The sequence below is a fragment of the Drosophila biarmipes genome, unplaced genomic scaffold, assembly GCF_025231255.1.
Source record: "Drosophila biarmipes strain raj3 unplaced genomic scaffold, RU_DBia_V1.1 ptg000004l, whole genome shotgun sequence".
NCBI classification, from domain to species: Eukaryota; Metazoa; Arthropoda; class Insecta; order Diptera; family Drosophilidae; genus Drosophila; species Drosophila biarmipes.
In genome coordinates, this window is record NW_026114526.1 from 1,106,971 (window position 1) to 1,127,946 (window position 20,976).

The 20,976-nt window shown below is 34.0% G+C and overlaps 1 protein-coding gene across 25 annotated transcripts in view; it reads left to right on the top strand.

The window, feature by feature from the left end:
- The first annotated feature begins 256 nt into the window (after positions 1–256).
- LOC108021916 (zinc transporter 2) overlaps positions 257–20,976 on the top strand; it is a 183,430-nt gene continuing 162,710 nt past the window's right edge. For 3 of the 25 annotated variants that reach the window (XM_050889606.1, XM_050889608.1, XM_050889610.1), the window contains exons 1-8: positions 258–544; positions 694–845; positions 3,520–3,749; positions 5,245–5,293; positions 15,796–16,178; positions 16,255–16,392; positions 16,505–16,667; positions 16,761–16,974. In XM_050889606.1, the coding sequence (XP_050745563.1) occupies positions 15,921–16,178; positions 16,255–16,392; positions 16,505–16,667; positions 16,761–16,974 (773 nt within the window). In that variant the 5' untranslated portion in view covers positions 258–544; positions 694–845; positions 3,520–3,749; positions 5,245–5,293; positions 15,796–15,920. Of the gene's footprint in view, positions 545–693; positions 846–1,694; positions 1,785–3,519; positions 3,750–5,238; positions 5,294–15,795; positions 16,179–16,254; positions 16,393–16,504; positions 16,668–16,760; positions 16,975–20,976 lie in introns of those variants that run through there. The other 22 variants (XR_007764844.1, XM_050889592.1, XM_050889613.1 and 19 more) reach the window with 19 other exon arrangements.

A 20,976-nucleotide genomic window follows, 5' to 3' on the forward strand; every position in this document is an offset into this window, starting at 1 on the left:
AGTATTCAATACTTAATGTATGTATCCAACCATGGTCATTTTTCCAAATTTTTCCAAATAGAGGATATTGCTCAAAGTTCTGGGACGCATACGGTTTTGATGGGTTGGTTTCCAAACCAACCGTCACCAAATCCGACGCCGGTTTGTGTGGCATCCCTGTATAAAACGTAGGCAATAATTCTCTGTATGTATGTATGCCATACCGTTGATATAGGGGCCTTTTTATTTGTGTAGTTAAGATAACACTGCTTCTATTTTGGATTGGAGAAGAATTATACAGAGTGGCCTGTCCTTAAGACTCAGTCGCTCTTTCGTTCTCTCTGCATTCGGTCCAAATGTTTAGACGTCACCCACGCCTGTTTTAGGTACACTTATTACATACGCGTTGTTGAAAGTGCTGACGAAAATATAATCCGTCACTATTAAAGGTCGTAAATTAGCATTGATGGGACCAAAGTAAATATCGTTAGTAGTCAATGTAAATTTTTGCAACACAAACAACAAAATCAATTGAACGACAGCAGAGTATATGGTTCCCAGAATTGTAAGTATACACACAGTATCAATCTTTATTGCTGGCACAATTAGCAAGTGCGTTTTAACTTCCTATAACACATGTATTATAAAATTCAACTACATTTTTATGGGTGAAGAGAATATTCATATTACTTATTTTTCTTAACTTTTTTTTAGCGAGGAAGAAGGATCAAATATCTTTAACTCAGCTAAAAGGAGGAAATGGAGATGGAGATATAAAAACCCGCAAAACGAAAGTGTAAAGATATGCTAATGTGGGCTGCAGACAGATTTATGCGTTATAGGCGTTAAAGTTGATCAAAAAATAGGTATCGACGAAACCAAAACATTTCAGTTAAATTTTTTTAGCATAAATTAGTACATATGGCCATTCTTCATGAATAAAAAATTTTAAACGTGACTTTTTACTTTAAGGAGTGTCAGTCCCTAAAGCCGCTTTCGAGAAATATGAAAAAGCTCTAATAAAAAGTTTAAAATATCAGGGAAACGCAAAAAATTTTTCGACACACGTTTCTAATGAAATGCCTGCAGCATTAGTAGTTCGCAAGTTAAGGGTGTACGAATTTTGGGTATTTTCGTTTTGGGTTTTCTTTTGGTTTGCTAATTAACGCTATGCAAGTTTTGTGAGCATTCGTATGTATTTTTATACCGGTTTATCGTAGAATATAAGGGTATTTTGTATGTGATGGAGCAGGAATAAGGCAATCAAAAAAAGTGTTTTACAGCAAACAAAAACAAAATATACACAACTAAAATGTATTGTTGCCAAAAAAAATGTTTTCCACGCCCCCTCTAAGATCCAAAACTTGCCTACAAACTTTAAAAAATCGTCTAAATGAACGCTAATAACTCGGAAGATATTAAAGCTAGAGAGTTTAAATTTTAGATAAAGATTCCATAGTTTTATACGCAGCGCATATATTACCATTCTATAAAAAAATTTTACTTATACCATCCCATCGCCCACAATTCGCCCACAGTTTTGATGCTAGAAAAAAAGTTGATCTGTAATTTATTTAATTTGTCAATGCCTATCGCCCACATTAACGCCCAAAAACGTCCATAAAGCATATTAAATACACTGAAATCGTTTTTCTGTTGCTTATCTGCCACCCCCTGTTTCCGCCCTTACGCTGAATGACGGTTATCTTAAATAGTTATTTCTTGTTTGCTCTGTTATCTTGGGGACTAAACTGTGATAAGATCAACTTTGAATATTTTTGAAGACATACACCAGCAACTAAAAGGTATTTTACGTTTAAACGTGATAGATTTTAAATCAACCAAAATTTATACGTTTTTTTTCTCTCACTTAAATTTATTAATATCAACGAATTCAAGCCCAAGTTTTCTTATAGTTAGTCCCATTACTCATAGACTACAAAAGTGTACTAGGTTCCTCGAAAAGTAGGTAACGTAGAAAGAAGTCTTAACGACCCCATAAAGTATATATATTCTCGATCAGGATCACTAGCCGTGTCCGTCTGTCCCTGTAAATGCTGTGAATTCGGAAAGTGTAAGAGCTATAGAAATGAGATTTCAGAATGAGACTCGTTGCGAAGATTATACTCTGACGCCCACAAACCGGTTTAAGTGCGAACAAAAAATCTAACTAAATTGTATTATTATTAATACCTTTCGATTGACCTAAAAATTAAAATTATGTCAGGGACCGAAAATAATCTCCCTGACAAAAACTAAAAAATAAATAATTTTCCTGACAAAAAAATCATTTTTTTAGAAAGTGAAAAATGTATAAAAACAAAGACAATTTATAACAACAAAACTCACAAAACAAAAATCATAGTGGAAATATTTCCACCATTTTTATAAATCAAAGGTGAAATTAATAATTTTACTTTGAAACTTAGGCAATTATTCTCTCTATGTATGCCAAAACGTTGAAAGGCCCCTTTAAATATATATAGTTAAGGGGGGATTTCTTCGTAGATTTTTGGAAAGGAAAAAATTTTCAATTGAAACAAAACTCCTTGGATTTGTAGTTTTTGTTGATTGTACAAGAATTTCGCCGCATTGTTTCTATATTTTCCGCCAAAATAAAATGAAAAACGCCGACTATAAAAGTGCTTCGATTTCGAATCAAGGAGAAGAATCAGAGAGAGTTACCTCAGTTAGACTCACTCGCTCTTCCGCTGAGGAAAATATAGTCTCTCGCTATTAAAGGTCGTAGATTACCAATGATAGGACGAAAGCAAAGTTTGTTAAAAATCAACGTAAGTTTCCGCACTACAAACAACAAAATCAATTGATCACCACCATGGCTGCCACACCTAGCAAGTGCGCTTTATCTTCCTGTAACTCATGTCATATAAAATTCAATACAATACAATAAAGAAAATATCCAACATTCAAATAAATCATGTTATTTCTTTTAACTTTTTTAACAAGTAGGGACGATTAAATATCCTTTACTCAGCTAAAAGGAGGAAATGAAGATGAAGATATACCAGCAGCAAAACGATATTGTAGATATACAATACTACAATCTTACAATACTACAATAATACAATAAAACAATAAAACAATAAAACAATAAAACAATAAAACAACAAAACAATAAAACAATAAAACAATAAAACAATAAAACAATAAAACAATAAAACAATAAAACAATAAAACAATAAAACAATAAAACAATAAAACAATAAAACAATAAAACAATAAAACACTAAAACAATAAAACAATAAAACAATAAAACAATAAAACAATAAAACAATAAAACAATAATACAATAACACAATAACAACAATACAATAATACAATCATGCAATAATACAATATTGAGTAGATTTTATATTACATTTTCGTTACCAAAGTTATTATTAGAATTTTTGTTCGTGATCGTCACTATATTTTTACCTTGTTAAAAGGTGTTTTTGTTTGATGTGCAAGAGTAGAAGTTAATATACCAAAAAACATCAACGTTTTTTTTATACCCCTGCATTTTCTTTCTTTCGCAGGTCAAATATAAGTCGGAACCAGCCGGATCGGTGAACTATATCTTAAAGGTCCCATAGAAACTATCGGGGAAAAAATTTAAAAAAATATATATCTTTGGTGTTTTTTAACATATAACCTTCTAAGCTTGGAAAGGACATTATTTAATTAGTTCTGAATTTCGAATTAATTTTTTATCAAAATCGGATGACTGTATCATATAGCTGCCATAGGAACGATCGGAAAATTAGTGGTAAAATAATATTACAAAATTTTGTGTTTTTAACATAAAACCTCCTACGCTTGGAAATAACATTTTTTAATTGGTTTAAATTTCAAATTAAATGTTATCAAAATCGGATGACTATATCATATAGCTGCCATAGGAACAATCGGAAATTGGTGGTAAAATAATATGAAAAAATTATATCTTCGGTATTTTTTAACGTATATCCTCCTACGCTTGGAAATAACATATTTTAATTAGTTCTGAATTTTTAATTAAATTTTATCAAAATCGGACGACTATATCATAAAGTTGTCAGGGGGAGTTGGGAAAGTGGGTGGAAAAATAATATGAATCAAATTATAGCTTTATTGTTTTTTTACATATTATCTTACAGTGGGGGTCAAAAGTATTTTCACAAAATAAAAGTGAAATATACTTGTAACTTAATCTTGCTCCGCTTAACTTTTAGCATCAATAAAAAGGTAATTTAAATGACGGTTGAACGATGCACTATTTTTCTTAGCCCATTCAGTACTTATTGAAAATTCAAAATTTGTGTGAACGTCTACTTTTTTAATTTTTTTCCTCGTATTGAAAATTAAAATTTTTTGATACAAAAAATTTGTTTAAACAATAATAATAGAAAATGCAAAACGAATTTTTCAAAAATAATTTTTATTATATTTTTTATGATTTTGTGAAGGTGACAATGTCGGAAAAAATGTATATGGAAAAGAGAAAAATATGGCCTAAATGCGTATTTCTAAACATTTTCAAAAAATTAAAACAAATATAGGAAATTTTATTTTTAATCTGCTTGCAGTAATTATTATTTTTGTTTTAGAAACTTCGATTTGCCGAAGTTAACCTCCTTTTTTGTTTTACATATTTTAACGCAGTTTTCTTTAATTTACCCATGGCAGCTATACGAATGAGTTGTCCGATCTGGATTCCGATAGCTTTAAAACCGAAAGACTATTTAAGCAGTGTTGTTTTTTTTTCAACTATATCTACAGATGAACACTTGGCTTGAACACTTTTGGTGGCATATAATTTTATACTATATGATTAAATATTTACATTGTGATTTTTTCTAACGTACATTTATTACAAATTAATTATTTACGTTGTCGGTCCTTCAGATCCGTAAAAAAAATTTCACTTGTGAATCCAGAGGAACATGTCAGCTTGCACGAGTGAAGAACAAGAAATATAGAAAATGGTATGGAATGTTCGCTTTTCCACAAGTAAAAATGCAAAGGAAACTTTTTCAAAGTAACTTACACATTTGTGGTATGGGCTGTAACCTGCAAGTGGCACGACCTAAGTGAAATTACTTCTGAAAATCCGATTTTTTTTATTGAGTTTTCAAATTAAAATATTGAACTTAAAATACATACATAAATGCGTACGTATTTACATACATAAATGAGACGATTTATAATATTATGTTCATTTGCGGCTTTTTTGCTTTTTTCTCCCAATACTCTGTGCCGAAAAACCAAACCAAAACCAAAAGAAAAAAATACCTGGTTAAGGCTGATATTTTTTGAAAACAATAAATTTAGGTAAGTGCTAGATGTTGTGAGTTGATCCACTTTTAAAGTACGTCCCTTTTTAAAATGTTTTATTGGTTTTACAACATAACCTAAAAAATACTGGTTCTGTTATTCATCAAAAGACTTAAATAATCAAATTTTAATAAAATGAAGTAACATGTAAATAATTACATGTTACTTCATTTTATTAAAATTTGATGTTTTATTGGTTTTAAACCAATGTAAAACCAATAAAACATTTTAAAAAGGCCCACTGTAGCTATAGCTACTAATAAACAATTTTACGTAATTTTAAATTAACCTTTAACCCGAGAATAAATAAATCATATCAACTTAATAAGTACTGAAGGGATAAAAAAAATTATTTATGGAATGATAAGATTTTTTCCAAAGATGACAAAATTTAAAAGAAGTAAGTTCAAGTTATATTTAACTTGTGTTTCGTCCAATTACTTATGCCGACTAATTAACATGATGTTATGATGATTGAGATCGAACTTTCATTTAAAAGCTAAAGCCAGCATAATCAATATTTTGCCAAGTCAATTGAAGTGCACAGCACATGCAGCAAATCAACTGTTTTAACTAATACGTCGCCAAGCAGCGACGATATTTTGCGTTATAGGCGTAGTAGAGTTTGTGAAAGAATCGATGGTATGTACTGTCGATAGTATCGATGGCCGAAACATTCAGCAAACAATTATAGATCAGTCCCACCATCGATATTATCGTTTCAGAAAATATAAAGTAAAATATATAAAAATACTAGAGTTTTCCACTTTAAGGAACACAAATTTAAAAAATTAAAGAGGAATCAATGTAAGCGATTAAAATTGAGTACATCTAATGGAGTACATTATATTAGTAGTTATGTGTTGTTAGAAGTGGTTCGACATAAAAAAGGACAAGTTTTTGAGGCACAATAATGGTACGTTATCTTTAAAGTGATGTGAAGTAAAGATTTGTTTTTTAATTCATTGCTTAAATAAATGTAAGTATATAAGTATTCTTTAATATGTACAAAAATAAAAATTTTTTTATGTTTGTACAAAAAGATATGAGGTCGGTCTAACTACTCTCACTCTCATTTATTCCGCGTCTGGCCATCAGGACACTCTTTCAAAATTAAAAACCAAGATTGGTTTTAGGTCGGAGTACTAAAATCGATATCGGCTTTGCCTTGATACCGAAAACAAAGTTCCACGATAGTATTTATTTTATAACCGTTACTCGTAGATTAAAAGGGTATAGTAGATTCGTCGGAATGTATGTGACATGTAGAAGGAAGCCTTTCCTGCGCAGCTCAAGTTTGTTTTAGAGGGGTGCCACGCCCACTCTAACGTCCATAATCCGAGAAAATCTATGGCGCCTACAGTTTTTACGATAGAAACAAAATTTTACGTTATCTCTAAAGTGATGACCAAAAAAATGTTCCACGCTTAATTACTCTAACGCCCACAAACCGCCAAAAACTAGAGTGGCCACAGTTTTTGCTAAAATGTGTTTGTCTTATCAATACCTATCATATTACCTAAAAAATGTTGCCACGCCCACTCTATCGCCCACAAACGGTTTAAATTCTAAAATCTGTCTGCCGCCCACAGAACATATACTGAAATAGCGGTTAGGTGACGCTTTACAATATTGCTTTGCTGCTTTTAAATCTTCATTTCCCTTTTGCTCCATTCAGCTGAGTAACGGGTATCTTAAAGTCGAGGCACTCGACTATAGCGTTCTTCATTGTTTTATATATATATATAGTAAAATTGTTTACTAATTTAATGAGTCGAACTAATGTCCCGTCAGTTGACTAAGGACGCGTTTCACGTCTTTATTAAATGAACTCAGCTTAAGACTAATTTCTTGTGACAAAAATCTTTCTTGTGCTGCCCTTTGTTTACAAAAGTCTAGAAGCGATTTGGATTTGGATTGTACATAAGTTTGGGAGCGAAGTCGCCCGTTTGGGATATTGATTGTATACAATAATTTGAGAATAAGAGTGCCACTCAGGGTGCGACTCTTATTGATTGCAAGAATTGTTTATGTTATTGAAGAGAGGCGTCGCCTGCTCCGTATGTGGATCGTTTACATTGATTCAGCGTGGGATCGCCCACGCTGCATATTCTTATTTTTTGGTACATAACTGAGTATGTGAATATGTCACTTCCCTCCCCTTAAAAAGGGTTGCCTATGCTTGGGCTGGCATTTCATGGTACAATGCAGGCAACTGGTCTTGTGCCGGTTCCATTTCTTGTTGTGGTTCTTGCTTATTTTTTTTTTTGTATAAATTTTGTATATCAAATGGTGAGTGGATTTAGTGTAAAAAATTTTGATTGGGCTAGAAAAATAATAAGAACAATAACTACAATTATTATAACTACGTAAAGTGAAGTTTTATTTTCTGAAATTAGTCTTAAAACGTCATTGTGTTCTACCATTTTAATCTTAGTTACATTAATCGGTGAATACAATGGTCTTAAATCAAATTCTTGACTTAAGGAATTTTCGCTTAAAATAACATTTCCAATTTAGGTCTACATTTTTTTATTCTAATAATTTTGTTTCCATTTATTTCATTGTAGTTTCAGTTAGATTCCATGTTAGTATAATATTTGGCTCAATGTATTGAATTATTTCTTTTGAGAGAGTTGGTATAAAATTACATGTTGGGTTCTTGCGCTTAATTATATTTTAAATACATTCATTATCAACTTCTTTATTGTCTTGATTATAAATTTTATTCTCATCTTCAAAATATGATTGTTGGTCTGAATAGTTGTTGCAGGCCCATTTCCATGTGTTCAATGTGCTCAATAAATTGCATGAGTTCATAATCAAGCGTTCCAATACTATTGCGGTTATTTTCGTAGTTAGTAAGTTTCTGTAATCCTTCATTCACAAACCTTATAACATCATTTAATTTATGAAGTTGAATTTTCTGCAATTATACCTATTTTTGTTAATTTTTATTTTATCATTTTCCTTAAGTGTGCCAAAAAGAAATTTAAAGGATGAACCTATTATGTCAAATAGTCCACGTTTCTGCCTATTTTGCTGATGAATACTTTACCATTTAATTCTTCTAGTAGTTTATTGTACAAGTTTTTCATTCTGGGCGAGTCTGTGATTTTGTTACCAAAAGAATTTGTGATGATATTAATTTCCGTTAAATTAATTCTTAGACAGTGATGTTCATACACTACCGGTATTTGAATTGGTATGCTTGAGAAGAGTAAATAGCCAAGGTCGTAATCTGGGTTGGTTATTTGAATTCGTTGAGTGTGGCCCGTGGTAAACAATAGAAACAACATCATTGTACAGAAGGTTCCTGTGGGAGTTTAACGGCATTATTTGTGTTTTGTAGTATTTGGTTTCTCTATTTCGATTAGTAATTTTGTAATGGTCTTTGTCTATTTTTTCTACATTTTAAAATGGATTTTCTATTTTAGTCCTTTTAATTGGTCCTTTTCTGTATCTAGTGTCAATGTTAAATTCCTGTCGATCTTCATTTAGTTTATCTATTTTCTTTAATATTTTGAGTGTCTAATATTGGATGCCCGGCGTATAAGAATATTTGAGCAGGTGTTTGTCCAGTAGTGTCATGTTTAATTTTATATTTGTATGTGTAAAGGATTGTTTCTATCTTGCTTAATATTACTTCTTCATCATCGGATTAATTGATTATTCGGATTTTTTCATTTATTGTTTTATGAAGTCTTTCGACGTCTGCTACGCCGTTTTTGCCGCATTGAGTTGTAATTCAATTCCTTCTGCTTCAAGCCATCTCTTAAGAGTCAAGCTGGAGAAAGCTCCGTCTCTGTCTGCCTTTAGTAATTTGCGTTTACCTAATTGATTAAAAATAAGCATTAGCGCGTTCCTGCATTCCATTCAGTCCCTTGTTTTAATTTGTTCAAGTGTAGCGAATTTAGAATAACTGTCAATGCAACTGATGTAATGCTTTCCCTCAGATGAATAAATACCTACTACAAATTTGTCTCTACAATGTTCAGGGTTGGTTGTGATTTTAAAACGCATTTTTGTGTTTCTGTGTTCTGTTTTTTCCAGATTGCATATGTTGCATTCATTTACTATGTTCTGAATTAATAAATGTCTATTGCGAAAGAAATGATTTTCTTTAAATAATTTTGTCATTTTCTGTATACCAGGATGTAAGAAATTTTCATGTGATTGAAGTATAATTTCATTAAATTCGGCATATGAACAAACATTCTTTAAAAGGTAGAGGCTTTTTTACTTTAGTGTAGGTGGTATTAATAATTTCTCTGTGTGCTCTTTGAATAAGTTCAAAATCTACATTGCTCTTAATATAAATGGAAATGTTTTTATGAATAAAATAATACAGTAAAATCTGTTTGGCCTTATCGAATGTCATTTCATTATATTGAATTGTGGTAATAGAGTTAACAAATATTGTTGAATTCTCTACTTTATTTTTATCAGATTTAATGAAAATTATTTGTTTCTTGAAATAATTTATTGGTTTTTCTGTTAAATGAATAAGATTGCTATTGTCTTCGTCTGCACTATGTTGAGTAACTTCGCTATGATGATTTTCTTCAATTTTAATACTTGATAATGCATCAGCAACTGAATTTTCCTTCCCTTTAATATAGTGGATTTTAAACTGGTATTCGTTTAATTTAGCTCTCCATCTCTGTAACTTGGCATTCGGTTCTTTTAATGTAAGCAGCCATCAAAGAGGTCACTAACAATGAGAAAATGTCGTTCTAGTAAATAATGTCGAAAAGTTTTACTGGCCAAACTATAGTGAGTAACTCCTTTTCTATAGCATTGTAATTTAATTCATGTTTATTGAGTGGATATAAAGGATATAGGATGGCCATTTTGAGAAAGCACGGCTCTTAGGGCTAAATTACTGGCATCTGTGGTTAAAGTGCATTTTTTTCGAAATCGGGTAATTGAAGAATGGGTTCTCTAATAATTAAAGCTTTAAATTTTTTGAATGCTTCTATGTAGTCGAGATTTTATGTATCTATCTTTGTTCCTTTTTTAAACATCTGGTCATGGGTTTGACTATGTCTGCGTAGTTTGGGATAAATTTACGATAATAGCCGGTTAATCCAAGGAATGCTTGGATCTCTTTTACTTTTGTTGGAATTGGATATGAATCTATGACTTTAACTTTAAGGAAGTTTGGCTTTAAGGGGTTACGAAGTGACCAAGAATGCTAGCTTCTTTTTTTAAGAACTGCAATTTTAAATTAGCTTCTGCAAGTTTGGAAAAAACTAGTTGTAATGAATTTAAATGTTCGGTAAGGGACGCGGAAAAATTATAATATCATCTAAATACACTAAACAGTGTTTGTTAAGCAACGGTCGACGGATATTATTCATGCACCTTTGAAAAGTAGCGGGTGCATTTCTAAGACCAAATGGCATTCGGAGGTATTCATAATGACCGCTTTTGGTGGAACATGCGGTTTTAGATATAGATTCTGGGTCCATTTCTATTTGATCCCTTTGCTAAATCAATAGTAGTAAAATATTGGCATTTTTTTAGTTTACCGAGGATTTCGTCCATATTCGGTATTGGATATCTGTCGGGGATAGTTATTTCATTGAGTTTCCTATAATCAATTACTACTCTATATTTAATTTTACCAGAAGCATCCGTTTTTTTAGTACTACCCAGGTAGGACTATTATATGGTGAACTACTTTTTCCAATTAATCCCTGTGTCAATAAGGCATTTGTATGTGCAACCTTTGTGTGCTATTTCTATGTACTGGTGATGTCCGGGGCTATTACCCGAAAATTTTCGTTTGGCTCTGAGCTATTTTGATTTTGATCATATGTATTTTGGATGGATTGTACCTGTTGTTGCCCTTCATTAAGCAACCCATGGTATTGATTCTAATACTGTTCTTTATAATAATTGGGTTGTAATTCTTCGTATTCGTGCACGTCCTGAAATCTCAATTCGTCAATAGACATTTTAGTTTGGTCACTGTCCGATGGTCTTACTCGTTTGCTAACAGGGAAGTTAGTGTTTAGATGTGGAGGGTTGTTGCTGTTGAGGGTATGTATTTCCTTTATAATGTGTGTGTGTGTGTGTTTGAATTTTATTGGAATGTTGTGGGAAAGGATTTTTATGAGTTATTGGTTGTGTGTTCATGTATTGGACCGAAATGATTTGGTACGTGCCTTTCCATTAGACGCCTCCCTATGTCAGGCATAACTCTTAGTGTGTCAGTTTGGGTGCCCCCGTTCGCCGCCCGTAGTCTTACCACCGCAGATACTGGCAGTTCCACATCAAACTGTTACTTAACCGCACTTATGACCTCCGTTTTGTCCGTGGTCTCGTCGATGTCCTTCACCTCGATCAGCGTTGTCTCAGTCACGCCCACGACCGCTTTCATTTTAGTTCCTCCAGGTGCGGATCTGCCTTTACCTTTGTAAGGATATCCGCGTAGGACCCTCCAGTATATGTTGCGATAACTATCGCGTCATTTTGTGGCGGACGTACCTTGGGCTTCCTTGCCTTCGGTTCTACTTTTTTCCACTCCTGTGGTGGGCTTCCACTTTTGGGGCTTACTGGTGCTCTCGGTCCCAGCATGTTTGCCCCAATTTCCCCCTTGGCTAGCATCGCTTGCCGGCGGCTTATGCATCGCCTTTTTTGCTGGCATGGCTAGCGTTTTCCCAGTTTCATGTCCCCTGGGTCGCATGCTATTGCCGCACGCGAGCACTTCTGCGCAGGTTTTTTTTAGCGGTCACCTTTTGGGCTGCCTTTTTTTACTATTGGGGGGTGCCTGACTGCTCTCCGCCCTTTTTTTTGGCGATCTCGCCATTACTTTGCTCTTTTCGAATGGGTCAGCTCCCATGTTGGCCCAGTCGGGTAAACTGGACAGTGGTGTGTGGAATCCGTCCGCATTAGCCGGCGCCGCCAGTCCTTTGCTTGCCGGCGTACCACCGCCCACCACCAGTCCAACTCCGACTTGCTCCAGGGGGTTGTTTCCCCGGTCCCCTACCCACCATTGCCCCGTCTGGGGAATTTACCGGTACTGCACGAAATTTCTGCCTTTACCCGCAGTGACCTGCTTCTCTTCGATCGGACTTCGCTCAATTATTTAATAGAAATCTTAGTGGTAAGGTTTAAAAATTTTTTATTTATGATTTTCCCGCGAAGAAATACCGCCCAAGGTGTACGTGCTACGGCACGCACTTATGTGCTTGGCCTGCACCCTGTCCGAAGCTTGCTGCTATGACACCCGCATCCCCTTTCGCACACTACGATCAGCTGGTCGCGCAAGCGCTTTTCACCATTGATTTCGTGTTCACGAACAAAAAGCGCGAGTGGAAAATTTGGCAACAACTAAACAAACAACGAGTGGAAATAAGGAAGAGGAAAAAGATGCCTTCCCTCCCTCGCCTACGACCGGCCCCTGCCTGGCCGCCAAACCTGTTGGGGATAAATTCCCGGGTTGTTCCTAGATGTCGGCCACGACCTCCTGGCCACCAGCTGACGTCCAGGTATGTGTCCAGATGCTCCAGGCCGGATAGCCGGCTGTCCTTTCGGTTTTTTGCTGAAAACTTGGGAAAATAGACGGATCGATTTAAAAACGCGACCGCACTCTCCGCTTTCACAACTCTCTCTACCTGTTGTGTATAGGTGGGTCTAAATGATTGCATGTATTGATTATAATTAGGTTGGAATAGTTGGGAATATTGTGGGTAACTTGGTTGATATGGGATTTGGGTATTTGTATTAAATTTGTGTGATTTCGAATTCTGAGTAGGGTTTGCATTTTTATTACGGTTTTCTGTATTTTTTATTAAATTCAAAATTAATATGTTCTTCATATATTCCCTCATTTTTTGTGTAATAGTAATTAATGATCTTGAGTCTGCAATATAATGATGAGCCAAAATAGTAATGAATTGTATTGGTAATTTTCTAATCAGTATTTTATTGGAATATTTAATCGCCTGCACATAAATAAGAAAATCTGATTGGTTACCTTCCAGATGCAATTTTGAAATTAGTAGTTGACGTCGTCTTTCCGCTTCTTTGCAGAATGCTCTCAGATTTTCCTTATAAAGTGTCTCCCTGAAGTTCTCCAGTAGTTTGTAGTTCGGTGTCTGCGGCTTAAATTCTGCAATTAGTCTCGATCTAAGGGTAGGCCAATATTCGATGTTCGGAAGGCCCAATGATCGTGTTACGTGTACGTCTAAGTTTCTTTCGATAGCTCCAAGTAGAATCCTCTGTTGTCGCACATCAGTGAATCGGGGGAAAATTTAAAAAAAATTATATCTTTGGTGTTTTGTAACATATACCTTTCTAAGCTTGGATAACATTTTTAAATCAATTCTGAATTTCGAATTAAATTTTATCAAAATCGGACGACTATATCATATAGCTCCCATACGAACAATCGGAAAATTAGTGGTAAAATAATATTGAAAAATTATATCTTCGGTGTTTTTTAACATATGACCTCCTACGCTTGGAAATGACATTTTTTAATTGGGTTTTGAATTTCGAATCAAATTTTATCAAAATCGAATGACTATACATATAGCTTCCATATAGGAACGATTAAGTTTAAGTTTTGTTGGACTTATTTTTTCTTTAATTTTTATATGTTATACTTATTTCTCTTTTTAGTTGCCTTTGGACTTATTGAGTTTTTTTTTTATACTTCCACTTTTAGTTGGACAACCGAATTGGAATTATAATCCAAGTTGGAGGGTTGAAGGGTCGCGTAATTGTTAATCGAGAATTGAATTATACAATTTAATTTATTTTTCACTCGAGGTTCTTTTTTTTCGGATACTTCTTGAATCGTACCGACTGCGTCATTAAAATAGTTTATTAATTTAATGAGTCGAACTAATGTCCCGTCAGTTGACTAAGGACAACGCTTGTAGAAGAATAAATTAACGAATATTTAGTTTTACGTCTTTATTCAAATGAAGATCGCCTACGCCTCATGTTCTTTTTTTTGGTACATAACTGAATATGTGAATATGTCACTATATAACAATCTCAGGGTTCAAACAGACATGGCTTGATCGTCTCGATTATTGGTCCTGATAATGAAAATATATACTTTATCCGGTTAGTCGCCTTACAAGCCATATTCCTTTAAAAAATGTCATTCTATGAAAAAAAAGGTTCTAAAAATAAAAATAAAAAAGTCTAAAAACAAGAAAACCCTTGCAGTTATAAAAAATAATCAGCTTTAGTAGCACCATGTGCCATTTTTAAGAACTGTTGGTGGCCCTAATATTATTACAAAAATAAAAATTATTTATCCTGTGACCATTTTCTTGACAGCTATATGTTAGAGTCGTCCGAATTTAATAAATTTAATTCCCAATATTATAAGAATTTATGTCAAAAAACTACGAAGCTTTATTTTATTTTCCCACCAATTTTTCGATCGTTCGTATGTCAGCTATATGATACACTCGTCCGATTTTGATCAAATTTAATTTAAAATTCAGAACTAATTAAAAAATCTTCCAAGCCTTGAAGGTTATATGTTAAAAAACACCAAAGATACCATTTCATATTATTTTTGCACCAATTTTTCGATTGTTGGTATGGCAACTATATGATATAGTCGTCCGATTTCGATAAAATTTTATTCAAAATTCAGAATTAATTAAAAAAGGTTATTTCCAAGCGTAGGAGGTTATATGTTAAAAACCATCTTCACTGCGTTGCATACTTCTGACTGAAAACATTATACCCTCTGCAAGGGTGGATCCACTATCAGATACCCGTTACTCAGCTTAAGAAAGCAAAAGGGAAATGGATATATATGTATACATAAGCAGCAAAGCTATATTTTAGGGCGCCACCTAACGGCTATTTCAGTAGATTTTATGTGGGCTGCAGACAGATTTAAGCGTTTAAACCGTTTGTGGGCGTTAGAGTGGGCGTGGCACATTTTTATAAGCTGCAAAGCTATATTTTAGGGCGCCACCTACCGGCTATTTCAGCAGATGTTATGTGGGCGGCAGACTGATTAAAGCGTTTTAACCGTTTGTGGGCGTGGCCCATTTTTTTGGTCAGTCGATAGTTATTAATGAGACAAATGCATTTCAGTTACAATATTGTTTTTATCGTAAAAACTGTAGGCGATATATATTTTTGCGGATAGAGATAGGCGTTAGAGTGGTCGTGGTAACCCTCCAGAACAAACGTGAGATGTGGATGAAGCCTGGGAATCTGCTTGCCAAGTTTGACTGTTCAAGCTTTTATAGTTTCCGAGATCTCAGCGTTCATACGGACAGAAGGACTGACGGACATGGCAAGATCGACGCGGCTAGTGATCCTGATAAAGAATATAAATACTTTATGGGGGCGGAAACGCTTTCTTCTATCTGTTACATACCTTCCGAAGAATCTAGTATACCCCTTTGACTATTTACTATAATAAGTCAAGAGATGTTTCAGAAGTTTGTCGTGAAAGCATTTAAAATATTTCATTACAAACGTTTTAAAAGTATAAATAATTGTAGATTTGACGTTAAATAAGCTACAAAAGACCAGGTTACCACAAGCTGATGCCAGTATAACCACATACACACACGAAAGCTAAGGAAAATAATAATAAATAAAGGCGCGCACACCGAGACCAAATATAATGCCAAAATATCAGAAGCTTGACAGTCCCATCCCGCCAACTGTCCACGAAGATGACTGCGAGGGCGATTTTCCTCTGTATTCCATTGGCAGTCATCAGGTCGCTCGCCTGTCAAAGAGTCGATACCAATATCACAATCTCGTGAACAACGGCATAGAAAGCGGAGTTGTGACAATCGAGACGAATACAGTACGGATTCCAGAGGAGCAAACGTGGGAGGTGCCTCTGCTAGGCGATAGCGATGACAGGGCTAGTCAGGTGAGCGCGGGACATTTATTTACAACTGATAGACATATGCATGCTACTATATATAAATAAATTGCGCGAATTTTAGCACGGACGAATGGAATTGAATACGGAGCTTAAGTGCCACAGCCGTCAGCCAGGATTCGGTTGTAACGTCAATATGAAAGCTGAGCAGCAGGCCAAAAATAAAATTCTGCTCGTAGCCTTCATTTGTTTCATATTCATGGTAAGAAGAAAATTGCCAAACCCGACTTTAAATGTGTAGAAATTCAATGTTGTTTTAATTATAATGAATGTTATGCCCTACTAAGCAATTATCTCATTTACGTTAACCACAGGTCATTGAATTTCTTGGCGGATACGTGGCTGGTAGTCTCGCCATCATGACGGATGCCGCTCATTTAGCATCTGATTGCATTAGTTTTGTCATCGGTTTAGTTTCCATTTGGGTGGGAGGGCGTCCACCAGACGATTGCATGTCTTTTGGTTACAAACGCTTCGGTAAGTCGCTAAAAACGTTTGTTACCATTTTAAGGAGTTTACCTTGCGCACATTTACGTCAAACACATTCATCTATCTTCAAGCAATCCACAGATTTTCAAAATCTTAAAAGCTATTTTCTTAAATATTTTTTTGTGCTTTTTGGCCTATCAGAGGTCATCGGCGCATTGGCCTCTATCTTGGGAATCTGGTTCCTAACCACCTTGCTCGTGGTGCTAGCCGTTCAAAGAATATGCTCCCAGGACTTTGAACTTGACGTAAATACGATGATGGTCATTTCAGGCATAGGCATTGCTATTAATATCGTGTAAGTAATACAAATATCTTTAATTCTTTATTGCCACGCATTTAAACTTAGGCGGAGCTCAATTGTAACAAATTAAAGCTCAAATTTCGAGATATCAGAGGTGAGTTTAACGATTTTTTTAAGTTTGTGGCCTTTTTGTATGCGTGGCAACACATTGTCTAGTTCGATAGGAATTGACGTGAACAACAAGAATACTTTCGAGGACAAGGTTAAATTTGATTGTAAATGAAAACGTGTGCAGTTGTATTCTCCCAGCGACTGATTATTTTATTCAAGTCCTTTTTATGCACGGCTTGTTGAATACTACGCAGTGTGTGTACATTTTAAAATATCTGCCCAAAAGTCATACTTGAAACTTAAATACAGCTTCTCTTTGAGCCTGCTCATATAGTAAACGGGAAGCACATGACCATCTAACGGAAATTTCTGCATCAGAACTTCGTCGAATCCGAATCTTCACAGAATCAATCGGCACCTGCTATTTATACCAGTTACTCGTAGAGTAAAAGGGTATACTAGATTCTTAAAAAAGTCTGTCCGTCTTTCCGTATGAACGTCGAGATCTCAGAAACTATAAGAGCTAGAATGTTGTCTTTTTTCAGACCATTTTTTTTACATCTATATTTTCGAGTAGTCCCATTTTTATTAAATTGAATTCGAAATTCTTAAAAATATAAAAAATTATATTATAAGATAATATTATTTTCCAACCAATTTTTTCGATCGTTCCTATGACAGTGAATATGATTTAGTCGTCCGATGTTGATAAAATTAAATTCAAAATTCAAAACCTATTAAAAAATTGTATTTCCAAGCGTATGAGGTTATATGTTGAAAAACACCAAAGATATAATTTTTTTTCTTTTTTCCCCGATTGTTCCTATGGGTTGGTTCCTATGGCTGGTTCCGACTTATATACTACCTGCAATAGAAAGAGGACTTTTGGGAAAGTTTCAGCCCTATAGCTTTAAAACTGAGAGACTAGTTTGCGTAGAAACAGACAGACAGACGGACACACGGACATGGCCAGATCGACTCGGCTAGTGATCCTAATCAAGAATATATATACTTTATGGGGTCGAAAACGCTTCTTTCTACCCGTTACATACTTTCCGACGAATCCAGTATACCCTTTTGTTCTACGACTAACGGTTATAAAAAAAACTCGACCGCCTTGCCTTGTAATATATGTATGTAAATTTCAAAAGGATGGGTGCACGAGTTTTTAAGTTATGGGGGTCACCGACTTTAGAATCGTGAGTTGTGAAAAAACGTTTTCAACACAAAAAAATCTAGCAAAAAATGAACATCCGGCAGGTATAAAAATACTCATAACTTTGTCAATTTTGCTTTAATTGACTTCAAATTTTTAATTCAATTATGCATTCAATTTGAAAAATAAAAATAAAATTAAAAATAAATTTAAACATTAATAATTAATTAATTGATATTTAATTTAAGCAATGGCAAAAAATGAAAATATCATTTTCCTACCAATATTTTTTGAGGATCCAGTGATGCTTAATATGTACATATATCCGCGTATAAACGTAAAGCTTCAGTACAAACAAAAAATTTCAAAGAACAAATAAAATAGATATTTCACTTATAAAAAAACAGAATCGAATGCTGTAATAGCTTACGATGTTACAGCAAAAGTTATCATGGGCGAAGACAATAAGAAAGAAAAGAATTTCAAGAGATGTAATATATGCAAAAAAAAAAATAGACTACATTATAAATATATTGTTTCGGTTTTCCCTTGCCCGGTGTCGCCTTTTGTTTCTAAGAGTATACTAGGGGTTAAAAAATAAGGATAATATTAAAATATTGCTTACATAATCATAAAAGTTCTTCGGCGTTGATACAGATGCAAGGTTTTTTCAGGAGGGTGCCCCGCTCACTCACTCTATTTGCCTACTCTATATTTTTTGATTGACCTAAAAATATTTTGCAACGCTTGTAAATTTTGATTTCTTTGTGTATATATTCCATATCTTCCTGGTCACTACGTCGACTGCCGTCCACAGCGTTGATGCCGAACAGCTCGATAGCTCAAGAATTATATAAAATGTATTATTTTTTGATCGGTATATTGAAAATTTTTTTTGTGCGTGGAGGCTGCCGTCAAACACGTCATCCAAAATTTTGCCAACTAAAATGTTTTATATGAAGTTTTGTTGTTTAGGAAGACTTTTTGTGGGTTTAATACAAAGCCTAATATAAGTATTTACGGCTTCACAAAAATACACTGTATAGAGGTTTTTATAAGTCTTTATAATTTGCGAAAGTCGTTGCTCTCTTCTGTTGCTTTGCCTTCGGGTTCCTTCATCAAATCCCCTGTCACGTCCATTGTCGCCCGATATACTTGTCTCGTTCTTTTTGTTCTCGTCGTCGTCTTTTATTCGCTATCTTCCTCTTTAAGTTTTCGTTATGCTGCTTTATACTCTCTTTCCATATAGTCCAACCGCTTTTGTAGTTTTCAAGATGTCAGCGTTCATACGGACGGACAGACGGACATGGCTAGATTGACTCGGCTAGTGATCTTAATCAAGAATATATGTTTTACTTGATGGGGTCGGAAACGCTCTTTCTACCTGTTGCGAACTTTACGAATCTAGTATACCATTTAATTGGATATACAGACCATTCTGATGAACAAAAAGTTCGTCTGGTATTTTAAAAGAACGAATTAATATGAACAACATATTAAAAAAATAAATTATTGGGTTCGAACCCAAGGATGCAGAACATGACCAGCACCCAACAAATCAAGCAGTAGCCCAGTTGGGGACAGTACCAGCGATTTTATCTACAGTAGGACAAATTTTCAAGTACATTTTTCTCTGAGTTGAGAAAAAATGTATACGTACATTTTGATATCAATGCTCTCAATATGAGAACGAGTTGGTAAGAGTTATAAAACTGCGTTTATTTCAAAATTTTGTGATAATTATTCATTGTTTTGTAGGTAACAACTTAGGTTTGAAGTGTAAGGCTAGCGCTCAAATATTAGGATGAATTTTATGGTACCTGTATATGTTGTCTAAAAGACATTTGTCTTAGTTTAACACAATTTGTCGTATATCTTGTATATCTTTTGATAATGTTTAATGTCAAAATTAACCACATTTTACTTTTCTGTACCGTAAAAAAGAAATTTGTTTGGATTAGGGAATTTCAATAGAACTGAAGGCACCAAATCATAAACATCCCCATGTATCTTCATATATGACCGTTTAGTTGAATATAACCCATCAAAGAGTTATTTAGTTTTAAGAAAATGTTGAAACTTACTGTTTAGATTGTTGTTCAAGATTTCTTTCAGTTTTAAGGCTAACGCGCTGAAACTTTCCCAAAAGTCTTCTTTCTATTGTTCTATTCTTTCTATGGTAGGTATTTTATAAGTCAGAACCGGCCGGATCGGAGAACTATATCTTATAACTCCCATAGGAACTATCGGGGAAAAAATTTAAAAAAAATTATAATTTTGGTGTTTTTTAACATGTAACCTCCTACGCTTGGAAATAACATATTCTTAACTGGTTTTGAATTTCGAATTAGATTTTACCAAAATCGGACGACTATATCATATAGTCAAAAATCAAATTAGTGGTAATATAATATGAAAAAATTATATCTTCGGTGCTTTTAACATAAAACCTCCTACGCTCGGAAAATTAGTCGGAAAATATAAAAATTATGTATACGATGTTTTTTAACATATAACCTTCTAAGCTTGGAAATAAAACTTTTTTATTAGTTCTGAATTTCGAATTAAATTTTATCAAAATCGAACGACTATATCATATAGCTGTCATAGGAACAATCGGAAAATTGGTGGGAAAATAATATGAAACAAATAATAGCTTTGGGGCTTTTTGACAAATTCTCTATTTAATATTTGGAATATAATTTTTTATATTTTTAAGAATTTCGAATAAAATTTAAGAAAAAAATCGGATTACTCAAAAAAAGGAAATAATTTTTTTTTAATATCAC